The sequence below is a fragment of the Coregonus lavaretus genome, assembly GCF_964263955.1.
Source record: "Coregonus lavaretus genome assembly, chromosome: 6".
NCBI lineage: Eukaryota > Metazoa > Chordata > Actinopteri > Salmoniformes > Salmonidae > Coregonus > Coregonus lavaretus.
Window position 1 is genome coordinate 29,858,579 of NC_139993.1, and position 19,612 is coordinate 29,878,190.

Sequence of the window (19,612 nt, forward strand, 5' to 3'; positions counted from 1 at the left end):
TGTATCGTTAACCCTGGCCACAGGGATTCGGTTGGTCTTGTGAAGTGTCAATCTACAGATTTCCCGCCCTTTACATAAGGTAGGGGCGTCTCTGTGTGACATCATTTGCCAAACTTTTCAACATGGCGATACAACGAACTGAAGAGATCGAAGCAATGGAAAATGCGAACCTAACTTCGCATCCTGGCTTCAGCAACGACAAGTATTCTATCCTCGTCATTGTCGGTGAACATAGTGGGACTGGATTTGTGGACTACATGGTTGCGGAGATAAAGAGAGGTAATGTGGCCCAATGTTGACTGAATTAGCGCCAGCCCGCGCTTCCACCTCCTGATTTGGCTCGAGCTAGCGCGGTTAGTACAGCTAACGTCGCATACTGTAGTACTGCACCTTCAAGTATATTTAGTCAACAAATGGTTCTAATTGCAAATCAACACACAAATCAGCCAATTGCCACACAAATATCCCACTAGTCTCGTGAATTTATGCAAGTATTTTCCACGACGAAATACAACGTCAAAGATGATGCCACATGCAACCCCCGTTTGTAGTAGACATTAAATAGAAAGATAAGGATAGAAGAAGCCAGCAAGAGATATAATAGCAAGAAGGATGTTGGATCTCCTGGCAGAGGGCATCTGCATGGTGTGTTAGTGTAAGTTCACAAAACAAAATGGGCAATATTAATAACGTGGTATGGTTGAATGAATCATATTAACAATATGTCAATATTATAGTGTATTAATTTAGTATACACAGACAGTTATTTTACTTCAAATCTGATTTACCAGTTGATCACGAGCTTCGGATGATCTTTCCTGATCACAGGCAAATCGTGAAATTAGGCCAGCTGTCAATCAGACCATAAACTAGACAGCTAGGTTAGCAACTGAAGTTTACATTTTGCCTGACCATTTTAAATAGTTTAATGTTAAGAGACCAAGTAATGCAATGGTATGGTTTAACACTTGCTCTATAATGATTAGTTAAGAAATGTACATCCTAAATACTTTCTACAATATATCCGAATCCATATTTTGTGTAAATTATCATTCATTCATTTATTTACATTTTTTAACACATTTCAGCACTGCATAAAGTTTTTTAACACCCATTTCACAGTAATCATTCTGGGATTCAAATGTCAGACATGTCCCAAACCCTTCCTCCAAATTACAAGGCTTCATTTTTTGTTACCTTACCAAGAATGACTCAGTATGATGTGCAGGTGGTCACCAGAGTTCTAATTATTGGCTATGATAACCTTATTATTGAAGCATATTCTGAAGTTTTACTATACTGTTTTGTTACCAGCATATAAAGCTTGGGCAGCTAAGCTGAATTTTGTCTTCTCTTCTCTGTCTGTACACCATAAAATATTGTTCTTGCAACAGTCTTGATGACTGCAAGTGCCTTTGAGTGAACTAACTTAACTGTGCACTTCTATCATGAGTCACATTTATTTCAATGACATGATTATATGACATGATGCAGAGTTGCCTCGGGTGTCTGGTAGTGGGCAGGGGCTCCAGTTTGTGTGTGGAATTTGCTTGGCTGATAGTGTTGAGAAATCCAATAGCTGTCATTTCCCCCCTCTGATTAGCTGAGGGATGCTGTTTTATGCTGAGCTCATCTTCTACAGACGAGCATTACTAGCCACACTGCAGATCACTCTTTCATCCAATGACAACAAGCCAATGGAAGGGCTCAACATTTGTACCCTCTGCTCTATCTAAGGAGCCAAATAGCTTTTGCCTCACTTTCCAAGGACATTGCTCTAGAGAAAGGTGCAGATGTTTGTTTAGTAAACACAGCGTTAAACACATTGAGCAGGCGAATACATTTTAGATTACATTTAGCCTACGTTGTATCTTGCTCATCCCTTTAAGACGGCTTGTCTTGGAGGAAGGTTTATCTTGGCTTGCATCCATAAGATGCACTGTGTTTAATGACTTCAGTCTGGTTCCAAGATGCCACTGTGCTGGACTTCTGGAGGTTTCTCACCGTGGAGGGACTCCACTGTGCACTGACTGCTCCAGGGTCAAGACGGGATCATTGTAAAGGTCTGGCCTCTCGAGACCACTCAAGACCTCAGGATCCTCTAGTCTCACACTAAATCATCATAGTGTGTGTGAGTGCACAGAGCAGCACAGAAATGGTGGGGCATTTTCCCCAAGCTTGTAAAGGTTTTTTGTAAGGGTGCCTTCTTCTTGCTGTTTGTTTTAGTTTAATTACTAACATACAGCCCTGTGCATCTGTCAGGGTGTTGCCTTAATAGCTCTGACTAGTAGAAAGAAACAGTTTGCGGTGAGCTTAAAACACTCCAAAGACAGGGTCATTCACAAAGCTTGTTTGTCACTTGCTTGTAGCTGATTTTTTCCCCACTCATGCTTCAATGAATAGCAGGAAATGGTATTTCCAAATAACATCAACATCCTGATTTGTGTGTCACCCCTGTGTAGCGTTACACAGTTAATGGAAGCATATGAGATTTTTATTGCCTCCGGCTACTTAGAAAATGAGTAACAAATCAAATGGTGATGAGTGATTCCTCACGAAACACAGACAAAAAAATACCATGATTTGGGGGATTTTCACAAAATGTAATCCATAGAATAGTCCTTTGGCGGAAGGATTGTTGACATATACAGTACATTTGGAAAGTATTCAGACCCCTTCCCTTTTTCCACATTTTGTTACGTTACAGCCTTATTCTAAAATTGATTACATGTATTTTTTCCTTCATCAATCTACACACAATACCCTATAATGATAAAGTGAAAGCAGGTTTTTAGAAAGTTTTGCAAATGTATTAGATATTAAAAACAAAAATACCTTATTTACATAAGTATTCAGCCCCTTTGCTATGAGACTCGAAATTGAGCTCAGGTGCATCCTGTTTCCATTGATCATCCTTGATGTTTCTACAACTTGATTGGAGTCCACCTGTGGTAAATTCAATTGATTGGACATGATTTGGAAAGGCACATACCTGTCTATATAAGGTCCCACAGTTGACAGTGCATGTCAGAGCAAAAACCAAGCCATGTGGTCGAAGGAATTGTCCGTAGAGCTCCGAGACAGGATTGTGTCGAGGCACAGATCTGGGGAAGGGTACCAAAACATTTCTGCAGCATTGACGGTCCCCAAGAACACAGTGGCCTCCATCATTCTTAAATGGAAGAAGATTGGAACCACCAAGACTCTTCCTAGAGCTGGTCGACCGGACAAACTGAGCAATCGAGGGAGAAGGGCATTGGTCAGGGAGGTGACCAAGAACCCGATGGTAACATTTACATTTACGTCATTTAGCAGACGCTCTTATCCAGAGCGACATACAAATTGGTGCATTCACCCTATAGCCAGTGGGATAACCACTTCACAATTATTATTATTTATTTTTTTTGGGGGGGGGGTAGAAGGATTACTTTATCCTATCCCAGGTATTCCTTAAAGAGGTGGGGTTTCAAATGTCTCCGGAAGGTGGTAACACTGACAGAGCTCCAGAGTTCCTCTGTGGAGATGGGAGAACCTTCCAGAAGGACAACCATCTCTGCAGCACTCCACCAATCAGGCCTTTTATGGTAGAGTGGCCAGATGGAAGCCACTCCTCAGTAAAAGGCACATGACAGCCCGCTTGGAGTCTGCCAAAAGGCACCTAAAGGACTCTCAGACCATGAGAAACAAGATTCTCTGGTCTGATGAAACCAATATTGAAGTCTTTGGCCTGAATGCCAATCGTCAGGTCTGGAGTAAACCTGGCACCATCCCTACGGTGAAGAATGGTGGTGGCAGAATCATGCTGTGGGGATGTTTTCAGCGGCAGGGACTGGGAGACTAGTCAGGATCGAGGGAAAGATGAACAGAGCAAAGTACAGATATCCTTGATGAAAGTGCTCAGGACCTCAGACTGGGGCGAAGGTTCACCTTCCAACAGGACAATGACGCTAAGCACACAGCTAAGACAACGCAGGAGTGGCTTCGGGACAAGTCTCTGAATGTCCTTGAGTGGCCCAGCCAGAGCCCGGACTTGAACCCGATCGAAGATCTCTGGAGAGACCTGAAAATAGCTGTGCAGCGACGCTCCCCATCCAACCTGACAGAGCTTGAGAGGATCTGCAGAGAAGAATGGGACAAACTTCCCAAATACAGGTGTGCCAAGCTTGTAGCGTCATACCCAAGAAGACTCAAGGCTGTAATCGCTGCCAAAGGTGCTTCAACAAAGTTCTGATTAAAGGGTCTGAATACTTACTTGTTTCAAAAAATTATAAAATATAAATAACAGAAAAGTGGTGCGTGCATATGTATTCACCCCCTTTGCTATGAAGCCCCTAAATTAGATCTGGTGCAACCAATTACCTTCAGAAGTCACATAATTAGTTGAATAAAGTCCACCTGTGTGCAATCTAAGTGTCACATGATCTCAGTATATATACACCTGTTCTGAAAGGCCCCAGAGTCTGCAACACCACGAAGCACCACCAAGCAAGCAGCACCATGAAGACCAAGGAGCTCTCCAAACAGATCAGGGACAAAGTTGTGGAGAAGTACAGATCAGGGTTGGGTTACAAAAAAATATCTGAAACTTTGAACATCCCACGGAGCACCATTAAATCCATTATTAAAAAATGGAAAGAATATGGCACCACAACAAACCTGCCAAAAGAGGGCCGCCCACCAAAACTCACGGACCAGGCAAGGAGGGCATTAATCAGAGAGGCAACAAAGAGACCAAAGATATCCCTGAAGGAGCTGCAAAGCTCCACAGTGGCGATTGGAGTATCTGTCCATAGGACCACTATAATAATAATAATAATAATAATAATAAATAATATGCCATTTAGCAGACGCTTTTATCCAAAACGACTTACAGTCATGCGTGCATACATTATTTAATTTTTTGTGTATGGGTGGTCCCGGGGATCGAACCCACTACCTTGGCGTTACAAGCGCCGTGCTCTACCAGCTGAGCTACAGAGGACCACTATAAGCCGTACACTCCACAGAGCTGGGCTTTACGGATGAGTGGGCAGAAAAAAGCCATTGCTTAACGAAAAAAATAAGCAAACACGTTTGGTGTTCGCCAAAAGACATGTGGGAGACTCCCCAAACATATGGAAGAAGGTAATCTGGTCAGATGACACTAAAATTGAGCTTTTTGGCCATCAAGGAAAACTCTATGTCTGGCGCAAACCCAACACCTCTCATCACCCCGAGAACACCATCATGCTGTGGGGATGTTTTTCATCGGCAGGGACTGGGAAACTGGTCAGAATTGAAGGAATGATGGATGGCGCTAAATACAGGGAAATTCTTGAGGGAAACCTGTTTCAGTCTTCCAGAGATTTGAGACTGGGACGGAGGTTCACCTTCCAGCAGGACAATGACCCAAAGCATACTGCTAAAGCAACACTCGAGTGGTTTAAGGGGAAACATTTAAATGTCTTGGAATGGCCTAGTCAAAGCCCAGACCTCAATCCAATTGAGAATCTGTGGTATGACTTAAAGATTGCTGTACACCAGCGGAACCCATCCAACTTGAAGGAGCTGGAGCAGTTTTGCCTTGAAGAATGGGCAAAAATCCCAGTGGCTAGATGTGCCAAGCTTATAGAGACATACCCCAAGACACTTGCAGCTGTAATTGCTGCAAAAGGTGGCTCTACAAAGTATTGACTTTGGAGGAGGAACTTCTGGATGCAATTAAAGACTTTAATTCCGGGAAAACTCCAGTGTTGGATGGCATACCAGTCGAGGTATACCAAACCTTTTTTGATATACTAAGAGGACCGTTATTAGCATGTTTTAACCACTCCTATCTAAATGGTAGATTATCTGACACTCAAGAAGGACTGATCTCATTATTACTGAAACAGGATACAAGTGGAAAATATAAAGATCCAGTCCATTTAAAAAATTGGATGCCCCTTACACTTCAGTGTTGTGATGCAAAAATTCTAGCAAAATGTATAGCGCATAGAATTAAAAAGGTATAGTCGGATATTATTCATTCTAATCAGACAGGTTTTTTTACATGGAAGATACGTTGGAGATAATATAAGGCAAGTATTGGAAACAATAGAACACTATGGAAAATCTGGGAAACCAGGCCTGCTATTCATAGCAGACTTCGAAAAGGAATTTGATAAAGTACGACTGGGGTTTATATACACTGCTCAAAAAAATAAAGGGAACACTTAAACAACACAATGTAACTCCAAGTCAATCACACTTCTGTGAAATCAAACTGTCCACTTAGGAAGCAACACTGATTGACAATACATTTCACATGCTGTTGTGCAAATTGAATAGACAACAGGTGGAAATTATAGGCAATTAGCAAGACACCCCCAATAAAGGACTGGTTTTGCAGGCGGTGACCACAGACCACTTCTCAGTTCCTATGCTTCCTGGCTGATGTTTTGGTCACTTTTGAATGCTGGCGGTGCTTTCACTCTAGTGGTAGCATGAGACGGGGTCTACAACCCACACAAGTGGCTCAGGTAGTGCAGCTCATCCAGGATGGCACATCAATGCGAGCTGTGGCAAGAAGGTTTGCTCTGTCTGTCAGCGTAGTGTCCAGAGCATGGACGCGCTACCAGGAGACAGGCCAGTACATCAGGAGACGTGGAGGAGGCCGTAGGAGGGCAACAACCCAACAGCAGGACTGCTACCTCCGCCTTTGTGCAAGGAGGAGCAGGAGGAGCACTGCCAGAGCCCTGCAAAATGACCTCCAGCAGGCCACAAATGTGCATGTGTCTGCTCAAACGGTCAGAAACAGACTCCATGAGGGTGGTATGCGGGCCCGACGTCCACAGGTGGGGGTTGTGCTTATAGCCCAACAACCGTGCTGGACGTTTGGCATTTGCCAGAGAACACCAAGATTGGCAAATTCGCCACTGGCGCCCTGTGCTCTTCACAGATGAAAGCAGGTTCACACTGAGCACGTGACAGAGTCTGGAGACGCCGTGGAGAACGTTCTGCTGCCTGCAACGTCCTCCAGCATGACCGGTTTGGCGGTGGGTCAGTAATGGTGTGGGGTGGCATTTCTTTGGGGGGCCGCACAGCCCTCCATGTGCTCGCCAGAGTTAGCCTGACTGCCATTAGGTACCGAGATGAGATCCTCAGACCCCTTGTGAGACCATATGCTGGTGCGGTTGGCCCTGGGTTCCTCCTAATGCAAGACAATGCTAGACCTCATGTGGCTGGAGTGTGTCAGCAGTTCCTGCAAGAGGAAGGCATTGATGCTATGGACTGGCCCGCCCGTTCCCCAGACCTGAATCCAATTGAGCACATCTGGGACATCATGTCTCGCTCCATCCACCAACGCCACGTTGCACCACAGACTGTCCAGGAGTTGGCGGATGCTTTAGTCCAGGTCTGGGAGGAGATCCCTCAGGAGACCATCCGCCACCTCATCAGGAGCATGCCCAGGCGTTGTAGGGAGGTCATACAGGCACGTGGAGGCCACACACACTACTGAGCCTCATTTTGACTTGTTTTAAGGACATTACATCAAAGTTGGATCAGCCTGTAGTGTGGTTTTCCACTTTAATTTTGAGGGTGACTCCAAATCCAGACCTCCATGGGTTGATACATTTGATTTCCATTGATAATTTTTGTGTGATTTTGTTGTCAGCACATTCAACTATGTAAAGAAAAAAGTATTTAATAAGATTATTTCATTCATTCAGATCTAGGATGTGTTATTTTAGTGTTCCCTTAATTTTTTTGAGCAGTGTATAAATGCCTGGAGCATTTCAATTTTGGAGAATCTCTTATAAAAGGGTCAAAATCATGTATAGTAACCCTAGGTGTAAAATAGTAAATAATTGCTATTTCTCAGAATGTTTTAAACTGTCAAGAGGAGTGAAACAAGGTTGTCCACTATCGGCATATCTATTTATTGTGGCCATCGAGATGTTAGCTATTAAAATCAGATCCAACAATAATATCAGGGGATTAGAAATCCAGAGCTTAAAAACAAAGGTGTCATTGTACGCTGATGATTCATGTTTTCTTTTAAATCCACATCTAGAATCCCTCCACAGCCTCATAGAGGATCTAGATACATTTTTTAACCTCTCTGGATTACAACCAAATTATAACAAATGTAATATATTACGTATTGGATCACTAAAAAATAAAAAATTTACATTACCATGTAGTTTACCAATAAAATGGTCTGATGGTGATGTGGATACAGTGAGGGAAAAAAGTATTTGATCCCCTGCTGATTTTGCACGTTTGCTCACTGACAAAGACATGATCAGTCTATAATTTTAATTTAGGGTTTATTTGAACAGAGAGACAGAATAACAACACAAAAATACAGAAAAACGCATGTCAAAAATGTTACAAATTGATTTGCATTTTAGTGAGGGAAATAAGTATTTGACCCCTCTGCAAAACATGACTTAGTACTTGGTGGCAAAACCCTTGTTGGCAATCAGAGGTTAGACGTTTCTTGTAGTTGGCCACCAGGTTTGCACACATCTCAGGAGGGATTTTGTCCCACTCCTCTTTGCAGATCTTCTCCAAGTCATTAAGGTTTCGAGCCTGACTTTTGGCAACTCGAACCTTCAGCTCCCTCCACAGATTTCCTATGGGATTAAGGTGTGGAGACTGGCTAGGCCACTCCAGGACCTTAATGTGCTTCTTCTTGAGCCACTCCTTTGTTGCCTTGGCCGTGTGTTTTGGGTCATTGTCATGCTGGAATACCCATCCACAACCCATTTTCAATGCCCTGGCTGAGGGAAGGAGGTTCTCACCCAAGATTTGACGGTACATGGCCCCGTCCATCGTCCCTTTGATGCGGTGAAGTTGTCCTGTCCCCTTAGCAGAAAACACACCCAAAGCATAATGTTTCCACCTCCATGTTTGACGGTGGGGATGGTGTTCTTGGGGTCATAGGCAGCATTCCTCCTCCTCCAAACACGGCGAGTTGAGTTGATGCCAAAGAGCTCGATTTTGGTCTCATCAGACCACATGACCCTCTCCCATTCCTCCTCTGGATCATCCAGATGGTCATTGGCAAACTTCAGACGGGCCTGGACATGCGCTGGCTTGAGCAGGGGGACCTTGCGTGCGCTGCAGGATTTTAATCCATGACGGCGTAGTGTGTTACTAATGGTTTTCTTTGAGACTGTGGTCCCAGCTCTCTTCAGGTCATTGACCAGGTCCTGCCGTGTAGTTCTGGGCTGATCCCTCACCTTCCTCATGATCATTGATGCCCCACGAGGTGAGATCTTGCAATGAGCCCCAGGCCGAGGGTGATTGACCGTCATCTTGAACTTCTTCCATTTTCTAATAATTGCGCCAACAGTTGTTGCCTTCTCACCAAGCTGCTTGCCTATTGTCCTGTAGCCCATCCCAGCCTTGTGCAGGTCTACAATTTTATCCCTGATGTCCTTACACAGCTCTCTGGTCTTGGCCATTGTGGAGAGGTTGGAGTCTGTTTGATTGAGTGTGTGGACAGATGTCTTTTATACAGGTAACGAGTTCAAACAGGTGCAGTTAATACAGGTAATGAGTGGAGAACAGGAGGGCTTCTTAAAGAAAAACTAACAGGTCTGTGAGAGCCGGAATTCTTACTGGTTGGTAGGTGATCAAATACTTATGTCATGCAAATTAATTACTTAAAAATCATACAATGTGATCTTCTGGATTTTTGTTTTAGATTCCGTCTCTCACAGTTGAAGTGTACCTATGATAAAAATTACAGACCTTTACATGCTTTGTAAGTAGGAAAACCTGCAAAATCGGCATTGTATCAAATACTTGTATTCCCCGCTGCAAAACTTTCTAAAAACCTGTTTTCGATTTGTCATTATGGGGTATTGTGTGTAGATTGATATTTTTTTAATGTATGTTATCCATTATAGAATAAGGCTGTAACGTAACAAAACCTGTATATAGTATGCTTACTAACCTATTGTGTTCGTCATATTTCTTCTTGTTTCTCGTGTTTTTTTTCTAGTATTACATTGTTGATTATTGCATTGTTGGGTTTTGAGTTTGCGAGAAAGGCATTTCACTGTACTTGTGCATGTGACATTAAAACTTGAAACTGAAACGTGAATATTTCATGACCCTAAACCCGCCCACCCTGCGGATATAACCGTGGGGACTGCGTGTTATGAGTCAACCCGCGCATCACTAGTACACCGTTAGTCACTCACCCTTCTAGATAACTTGAAACTTGTGTCTTGAAGTCGCCTAGGCTAGCTAGTGCTAGCCAACTTCTTTCACCAATTTGCTTCAGCAGGCTGGTGTACGACCCATGGCAAAGTTGGTTTGGCATTGGACAGTATGAAAATGTATGCACTCACTAACTGTAAGTCGCTCTGGATAAGAGCGTCTGCTAAATGACTAAAATGTAAATGTATATGATAGTCTTCTTTTGTCTGGGTTTCATGAGCAATCACACTGATTTGATTGCCCTTTGCATAGGCTTGTAGACGATGTAATGATGTAATTGTCATGCCTGCATCAGTGTGCCTTGGCAGCATTCAGTGTGATGGAATGGTGAAGTCTCTTGGACTCCCAGCACTGGGCCTGAAGAACCCAGCAGCCCTGAGAGCCACGCTGCAGAGCATAAATAATGCAACCCATTTACTTCAGCTTGGCTTCACCAGAGTGCCAGAGAATGGAAGTGTCTCCTTTGTCAGGACGTACACGTTGTTTCCTCCGCTACCCCTTTAGCATTATGCTATTATACCGTCCAGACAGACTCCAACAACCGTGCAGTTCAGAGGTGAGGTGTGGATGTACTACTCAGAATACCCGGAGTTCCTAGGAGAACATTGGCCTTAAATGCAGAGGTTGTTAAGGTTGGTAGTATTCGATGTTGTCTGCCATTTCTATCTGGTTCAGCTTGGGCTGGGGAGGGTACTAGGGACGATGCAGCTGTGTGTCTGAGTGTGTAAATACTGGACTCTGGCTGCATCTTGTTGAGAGCTTGTACCCCCATCAGGAGACTGATGAAAAGTAAAGTTCATTCATTAGCAGTGTTTTTCTAGGATTTTTCTTTGCAGAAATGGCAAAGTTAGCCGGGTGCGGGAGGGAGGGTGTCTTTGCTGCGGGGGTCCGGGTGCATTTATTTTGTAGAACGACTGTGAGAATGTTACTTCTGGTGACTTTTTAAAAGCACATTCTATTCCGAAATGCATGAACAGTTAATTATGTTGACACCATCTGAAATATAACTGATCCGCGCCACTGCACTGTAGGGAGATGATGAGGAGCAAGCGGTGGCTGTGCACTCGTGGCTCTCATTTGCGCCACTGCTCGCTCTGTTTGCTACAAATATACGTTGTAACTTGTCACTCTGATCTTAAAGGGATAGTGCGAGATTAAGTGCTTTTTCAATTTACCCAGAATCAGGAACTCATCGATACCATTTTTATGTCTGTGTGTAGTTTGAAGGAAAGTAGTTGCGCGAGCCATTGCTAACTAGCGTTAGCACAATGACGAAGTCTACATGAACAGCTAGCATGCTAACGCTAGTTAGCAACTTCCTTCGAACTGCATTCAGAGACATACATATTTTTTCCATGAGTTCATCTGACTCTAGGTAAGTAGAAATAGGGCTTAATTGCCAAAATCTTGCGCTATCCTTTTAAAAGCACGTCTCGACAGAAATATATAAAGAATATGCATGTTTTTTGGAGTGGTGGCCACGATTTAGCATCAGCGGACCACCACTGCTAATCAAATATAGGGGAAACACTGATTTAAATGTTTGTTCAAGGTAACGGCTGAAGTGAGTTTTACCAGTCAGTCATATAACTGCATTTTTGTAGAGTCCCCTGCTCTCATCAGCCCCCTGTTATCTACAGTGCGTTTTCTTTCCGCATTAGTCCACACTCCCCCCTTTGATTCTAGCTTCCTGTATCCAAATGTGTTAAAGGGTTACTTTGGGATTTTGGCAATGAGGCCCTTTATCTACACTGAGTACACCAAACATTAGAAACACCTTCCAAATTTTGAGTTGCACCCCTCCCCCCCTTTCAATTTGTCAGGGCATGGACTCTACAAGGTGTCGTAAGCATTCCACAGGGATGATGCTGGCCCATGTTGACTCAAATGCTTCCCACAGTTTTGTCAAGTTGGCTGGATGTCCTTTTGGTGGTGGACCATTCTTGATACACGGGAAACTGTTGAGCGTGAAAATCCCAGCAGCTTTGCAGTTTTTGACACAAACCGGTGCACCTGGCACCTACTACCATACCATTCACCCTCTGAATGGCACACATACACAATCCATGTCTCAATTGTCTCAAGGTTTAAAAATCCTTCTTTAACCTGTCTCCTCCCCTTCATCTACAATTATTTGAAGTGGATTTAACAAGTTACATCAATAAGGGATCATAGCTTTCACCTAGTCAGCTTATGTCATGGGAAGAGCAGGTATTCTTAATGTTTTGTGTACTCTGTGTACGTCCCCAGATTCAGATGAACTTGTGGATACCATTTTTATGTGTCTGTGTCTAGTATAAAGGAAGAGAGTTAGTTTTGCGAGCTTGCAAGCAGATAACCATAGACTTCCAGTCATTGCGCTAACGCTAGTTAGCAATTGTGCTTGCGCTAGTTAGAAACTTCCTTCAAACTGCACGCAGAGACATAAAAATGGAGCAGATATAGTTTTTGGAAAACCTGGTTGCATAGAAAACTGAGGCAGATTTTACTATAATTCCATTACCAAAGTTTGCATCTGCACAGTTTTTCCACTAAATTCGTTTTTATAAATGTTTTCATGTAAATTGTTACAAGTAGTCCTAGTGCATAGAGTTGTATGGTTTGTTAAACTTTGAAATCAATGCTTTTTGTTTGGCTTACATTTTTAAATGAAAAAACTGCGTTAAAGCATAATTCTGTTACCGTGGAATTACATTTGACATTTTAGTCATTTAGCAGACGCTCTTATCCAGAGCGACTTACAGTTAGAGTGCATACATTTTTTTTTCATACTGGCCCCCCGTGGGAAACGAACCCACAACCCTGGCGTTGCAAGCGCCTTGCTCTACCAACTGAGCTACACGGGGCCCATTAGTATCTGTGTCTGTATTGAGAGGCCATGTGACTGATGTCACAAACACTTCCTCTGTGTGTGTCACACTGCTCACCATTTCCTTCCCTTCCTGGTCAGTGATGGAGGCAGGCGCTTTGTTAATGATTTGGTTTGGGGAACAAAAAAGCTTGAAAAAACGGTCTTGTGTTGAATATTCTCTGAGTGTAACATGATTAAAAGTCTTGGGTGATGACTGTCAATGTCAGAGTTTTTAGAAATGAATGCAGTCCCTGAATACTGTATCCCACCTACATGGTCAACATGCTTGTGATTGCTGGCAAAGGGAAAATAGAAGAGGGGGGACATATTGAGAGAACAACGCTGTGCATATGGTCTGTCAGTTAGTTGGTTCAGCTGTACTGGTTCTTATGTGTTGTTGTAATGCGCTGATGGACGGCCTGGAAAAGATAACAGACATTTTGACCTGCTGGGGGTTCCTTTGCGCCAACGGCATTTAGATCAAGTCTCCTCTTGTTACTGTAGGTCTGACACTTAGCAGCTGCCTCTGTGTACTCTGGAACCCTCTCAGAACCCCTCAGCCCCATTTCCCATCTGCTACCACCAGTGTCCAGTGTGCTCCCTCTTGAGTGTCTGTGTTGTACGTGCCACTGGTTTAACACTAGACCCGCTAAAGCAGTCATTTTGACTGCTCATGAATATATTTTATTATTCTGCCATTTTTAAAGTCATGCCCCCCTCAGTCCTTGACCTTTCCTAAATAAGTCTATATAACACACTGCCGTTGTTAGAATTTGTTATATCACAAACGGAACTAGAGCTATAACCAGTTTAAGGAGGGCATGTCATTATTTGAATGGTTTTCCCCTGTTGCCCCTCCTCCCGACAGTAGGGCCTGCTCCGCTCATTCTCCCGACATTGGAAGGTGCAGTGGCCAGTTGATAATGACCCTGATAATTGCCTCTCAACTGAACCTAAACTATACCAAAACTAATTTCACACATATAACAACAGATGAAATAAATGAAGTAAAGTATGATGGGGGAGAATGGGTGAGTTGATGAGCGAGGGGATAATGCATAATTATGTATCACCAATTGTGATTGAAGAACAGGGCAGGCCATTCTATTGTATTGGTGTATTCTAATTATAATCTCAAAATGGTATATACCCTATATCAGTCCACCAAATCCAAGCAGTTTTATCAGTCTACTCTGGCCTACTTGGAGTACACAGTGAGAACTTGCGTAATTTACAATGGCAAGAAGACCAAGACTAATGGATGCACATGCTGCGTTAGCGCTGCTACAAGATCTGAATGAAAACGACTCAGATGGCAGGGAAGAAATGAATCATGACATCTCTGATTATTATTCTTCTGATTCTGAGCCTCAACCTGAATAACCTACACCTCCCAGGCCTAAGGGCAATAAAGCCAGAACGGTGTGTGCTGAGCAGGTGCCCGTGCCAGCACCAAATGAAACAGTGAGACAGGATAAAGGAAGGGAAGTTTGGGAAAAGATCCACATCGGGCAGCAGGTGAGCAAGTGTCAGAGAATGTGGTGATGAGGCTTGTGGAACCTTACGTTGGCAAGGGGAGAAATGTCACCGTGGACAATTTCTTCACGTCACTGTCATTGGCGAACAAGTTGCTTGCAAATAAAACAAGTTTAGTCAGCACCATGAACAAAGCAAGACGGGAGCTCCCTCCCAAAATAAGGCACCTTAACAGCCGTTGTATAACGGTGCTGAAGAATGACAAGACAACACTCACACTATACCAATGCAAAGCAAGAAAGAATGTTTCTGTCATGAGCACTATGCATCCATCTGACAGTTGCCATCGACGGGGACTCCATAAAGAGAAAACCGGATACTGTTACGCACTATAACCAAAGGTATGTCAAAATTACATCATACACATTGCCATATATATATACTTAACAAAAATATAAACGCAACATGTAAAGAATATGTTCCATGTTTCATGAGCTGAAATAAAAGATCCCTGGAAAATTCCATACGCACAAAATGCTTATTTCTCTCAAATTTTGTGCACAAATTTGTTTACATCCCTGTTAGTGAGCATTTATCCTATGCCAAGATGATCCATCCACCTGACAGGTGTGGCATATCAAGAAGCTGATTAAACAGCATGATCATTACACAGGTGCACCTTGTGCTGGGGACAGTAAAAGGCCACTCTAAAATGTGCAGTTTTGTTACACAACAGCATGCCACAGATGTCTCAAGTTTTGAGGGAGCGTGCAATTGGCATGCTGACTGCAGGAATGTCCACCAGAGCTGTTGCCAGAGAATGTAATGTTAATTTCTCTATCATAAGCCACCTTCAACGTTGTTTTAGAGATTTTGGCAGTACGTCCAACTGGCCTCACAACCGCAGACCACGTGTATGGCGTCGTGTGGGCGAGCGGTTTGCTGACATCAACGTTGTGAACAGAATTCCTCATGGTGGCGATGGGGTTGTGGTATGAGCAGTCATAAGCTACAGACAATAAACACAATTGCATTTTATTGATGGCAAATGTAATGCATAGAGATACTGTGATGAGATCCTGAGGCCCATTGTCGTGCCATTCATCCGCCGCCTTCACATCATGTTTCAGCCCCATGTCACAAGTATCTGTACACAATTCCTGGAAGCTGAAAATGTCCCAGTTAATCCATGGCCTGCATACACAACAGACATGTCACCCATTGAGTGGCCTGCCTTCCACAAAGCGTTCTTTATCTTCTACTGCTAGTTCAACCTTTTTTCTCTGTTTTTGGAGAAGTAGGCATATCTCTTGCTTTGTCATCGGCCCTCGTGATCTTCACTATGGGGAGCAAATTCAAAAACAGATCTCTCTGCAAACATATTTTGAGTGAAGATTCATAATTAATCATACATACAGTAGTATAGGCAGGGAAGGAGTGTTTTGTATTTTGGGTTCAGATAGGCCTACAGTATGTCTTCATTTAAGATAGATATATTTAGATTATTAAATGATAAGTCTCAATAGATTTGCTCTTCAGGTCCTACTTCGCTGTTTAGCATTCATTACTTTTTCTAGTAGAGTTTATTCTAGTAGAGTTTAATCTGATATCGCCCTCCCACTGTTAAAGTTAATTATGTCATTATCACATGCAATGCATAAGCCCTCAAATGGCCAATCCCTTTACTGCAGTGATCTTTCTTAGCAGTGTAGCTAGGTTGTCATGCAGGGCTCGTCATATGGACAATATGAGGACATGACAGACACCCTTTGTATACATTTGTCAAGCAGTGGAGGTCCACGTTTTAACCTATGCTATAGCTTAATTGCAGCAAAATTGTAGATTAAATGTATACATTAGATTCTATCTTATTATTTGTCATACTCTTAGTTCATGTCTTGGTCATTTGACTGTATTTTGTCTATTTTTACATAGAATGTTATTGTACCTCTGCTATTTAATTGATGCTAGGAATTTGAGGCCTCCGTTCACTTATCAGCTGCATGGTATTTACAGCATGTTGACATTACAAAAAGTACCTCCAACAGTGACAGAGCCATAATGGAACCTGTTATATTATTTACTGTATGTGAGTTAGTTATTAAAGGTGCAGTATGCAGAAATCACTCTGCCATTTCCTGGTTGCTAAAATTCTAATAGTTCTCCTAATTTCAGTTTGTGACTAAACAAGCAGTCATAGTGTAGATAATTATTGTACCATCTAAACCGCTGTGAAATATATTTTCCATAACCAAAAATATTGTACACTGCTCAAAAAAATAAAGGGAACACTTAAACAACACAATGTAACTCCAAGTCAATCACACTTCTGTGAAATCAAACTGTCCACTTAGGAAGCAACACTGATTGACAATAAATTTCACATGCTGTTGTGCAAATGGAATAGACAACAGGTGGAAATTATAGGCAATTAGCAAGACACCCCCAATAAAGGACTGGTTTTGCAGGTGGTGACCACAGACCACTTCTCAGTTCCTATGCTTCCTGGCTGATGTTTTGGTCACTTTTGAATGCTGGCGGTGCTTTCACTCTAGTGGTAGCATGAGACGGAGTCTACAACCCACACAAGTGGCTCAGGTAGTGCAGCTCATCCAGGATGGCACATCAATGCAAGCTGTGGCAAGAAGGTTTGCTGTGTCTGTCAGCGTAGTGTCCAGAGCATGGAGGCACTACCAGGAGACAGGCCAGTACATCAGGAGACGTGGAGGATGCCGTAGGAGGGCAACAACCCAGCAGCAGGACTGCTACCTCCGCCTTTGTGCAAGGAGGAGCAGGAGGAGCACTGCCAGAGCCCTGCAAAATGACCTCCAGCAGGCCACAAATGTGCATGTGTCTGCTCAAACGGTCAGAAACAGACTCCATGAGGGTGGTATGAGGGCCCGACGTCCACAGTTGGGGGTTGTGCTTACAGCCCAACACCGTGCAGGACGTTTGGCATTTGCCAGAGAACACCAAGATTGGTAAATTCGCCACTGGCGCCCTGTGCTCTTCACAGATGAAAGCAGGTTCACACTGAGCACATGTGACAGACGTGACAGAGTCTGGAGATGCCGTGGAGAACGTTCTGCTGCCTGCAACATCCTCCAGCATGACCGGTTTGGCGGTGGGTCAGTCATGGTGTGGGGTGGCATTTCTTTGTGGGGCCGCACAGCCCACCATGTGCTCGCCAGAGGTAGCCTGACTGCCATTAGGTACCGAGATGAGATCCTCAGACCCCTTGTGAGACCATATGCTGGTGCGGTTGGCCCTGGGTTCCTCCTAATGCAAGACAATGCTAGACCTCATGTGGCTGGAGTGTGTCAGCAGTTCCTGCAAGAGGAAGGCATTGATGCTATGGACTGGCCCGCCCGTTCCCCAGACCTGAATCCAATTGAGCACATCTGGGACATCATGTCTCGCTCCATCCACCAACGCCACGTTGCACCACAGACTGTCCAGGAGTTGGCGGATGCTTTAGTCCAGGTCTGGGAGGAGATCCCTCAGGAGACCATCCGCCACCTCATCAGGAGCATGCCCAGGTGTTGTAGGGAGGTCATACAGGCACGTGGAGGCCACACACACTACTGAGCCTCATTTTGACTTGTTTTAAGGACATTACATCAAAGTTGGATCAGCCTGTAGTGTGGTTTTCCACTTTAATTTTGAGTGTGACTCCAAATCCAGACCTCCATGGGTTGATCAATTTGATTTCCATTGATAATATATGTGTGATTTTGTTCTCAGCACATTCAACTATGTAAAGAATTTTTTTTTTAATAAGATTATTTCATTCATTCAGATCTAGGATGTGTTATTTTAGTGTTCCCTTAATTTTTTTGAGCAGTGTATTTTCAGCTGTTTTGAAGCTTGTGTAGCCTAAAAAGTTACATATTGCAGCTTTAACTCAAAATACATTTGTAATTGTCTATGTTATTTGTGAGTGAGTTACTTTCTCAGCCCATCCCTGAAGTCTAGGCTTGGCTTCCCCAGATGTAGTTTCAGTTTGAATCCTTCCCTTTCCCCTCTAAAAACAATCCCTTAGACTGACCGACATTAACACAAACCTCAACGATATAATTAAACTAGGCTGTGTCGTCCAATAATCGTTTGTCTGTGTATGTTATTATGAAGCAACTCTGAGCCTGGGCACGTTCTACTTCCAGCTCTGGCTAATTACATATAAGTCTGTATGGCTTCTGTCAGGGTGCAGCTAAGCTCCGCTTTGCTCCTCTTGTTGCATCCATTGTTTTAATTTAGCTTTGTGATAGTATTGCCTTTCGTTACGAGAATATTATATTTCTATGTCAAATGAATGATACTTGACTTTCCTCATAAGTACTTTGGAATCTCACGTTGTAGTCTCTGATAAGTAAAAGTACCTGTCATGTTAAGAAGTGAATGTTTGGTTTGAATAATTGAGCATGCTGTTGAGTATTGAGTGTGCTCCTAACCACCCTGGTATGTGTTTTCACAGGCATCCGCTCATGGGATGTGGACCTGACATTCTGTAACCTGGACGAGCAGCTCAAGCTCTTTGTGTCTCGACACTCTGCCTTCTTCTCGGAAGAAATAAAAGGTAATTTGCTTTTTCCACCTGTCTATCCTTCTGGGTAAAACATAATTGACTGAACTGTAAAACTCCTCCCTGTTGGCCCTCAGTATTAAAAGTCTCTCGGTCTCGATGCGATGGTGCTAATGACAAGGGATCAGTCATTGTCCTTGATCGGCCCGGTTTCGACTGTATGTCTTTATCCCTTTCAACACAGAACATGACCTCTCAATGGTTGCTGTTGTGGCTGGTATAGTGAGGACCAGCTGCAGTAACTTTGTTGCCACGGTGACAGTCTGTGTCAGGTAATGCTGGAACAAAAAGCTGAGGAGCTCTCCAGGTGATTTGTGTCTTACCATTTGTGAACTGGACAATCCAGCAAGTCTAACGAAATCAAAGTACTTGGCATATTTTGACAGGCTCTGGTTTGCCGGCGTCAAACTTTTGTAAAATTGTTTCAAATATTTTGTAGTCCACTGAGCCAAGGCAATTAAGTTCACCATAGTGGTCAAACCTGGCTCTCTTTCGAACATTGATAT

The 19,612-nt window shown here is 43.3% G+C and overlaps 1 protein-coding gene across 1 annotated transcript in view; it reads left to right on the plus strand.

Annotated features, from left to right (window-relative positions):
* The window catches only part of LOC311131284 (microtubule-associated protein 1S-like), a 47,731-nt gene continuing 28,119 nt past the window's right edge, over positions 1–19,612 (plus strand). The window contains exons 1-2 of the mRNA XM_084164175.1: positions 1–279; positions 18,999–19,100. Coding sequence (XP_084020301.1) covers positions 123–279; positions 18,999–19,100 — 259 coding nt within the window. The 5' untranslated portion in view covers positions 1–122. The remainder of the gene's footprint in view (positions 280–18,998; positions 19,101–19,612) is intronic.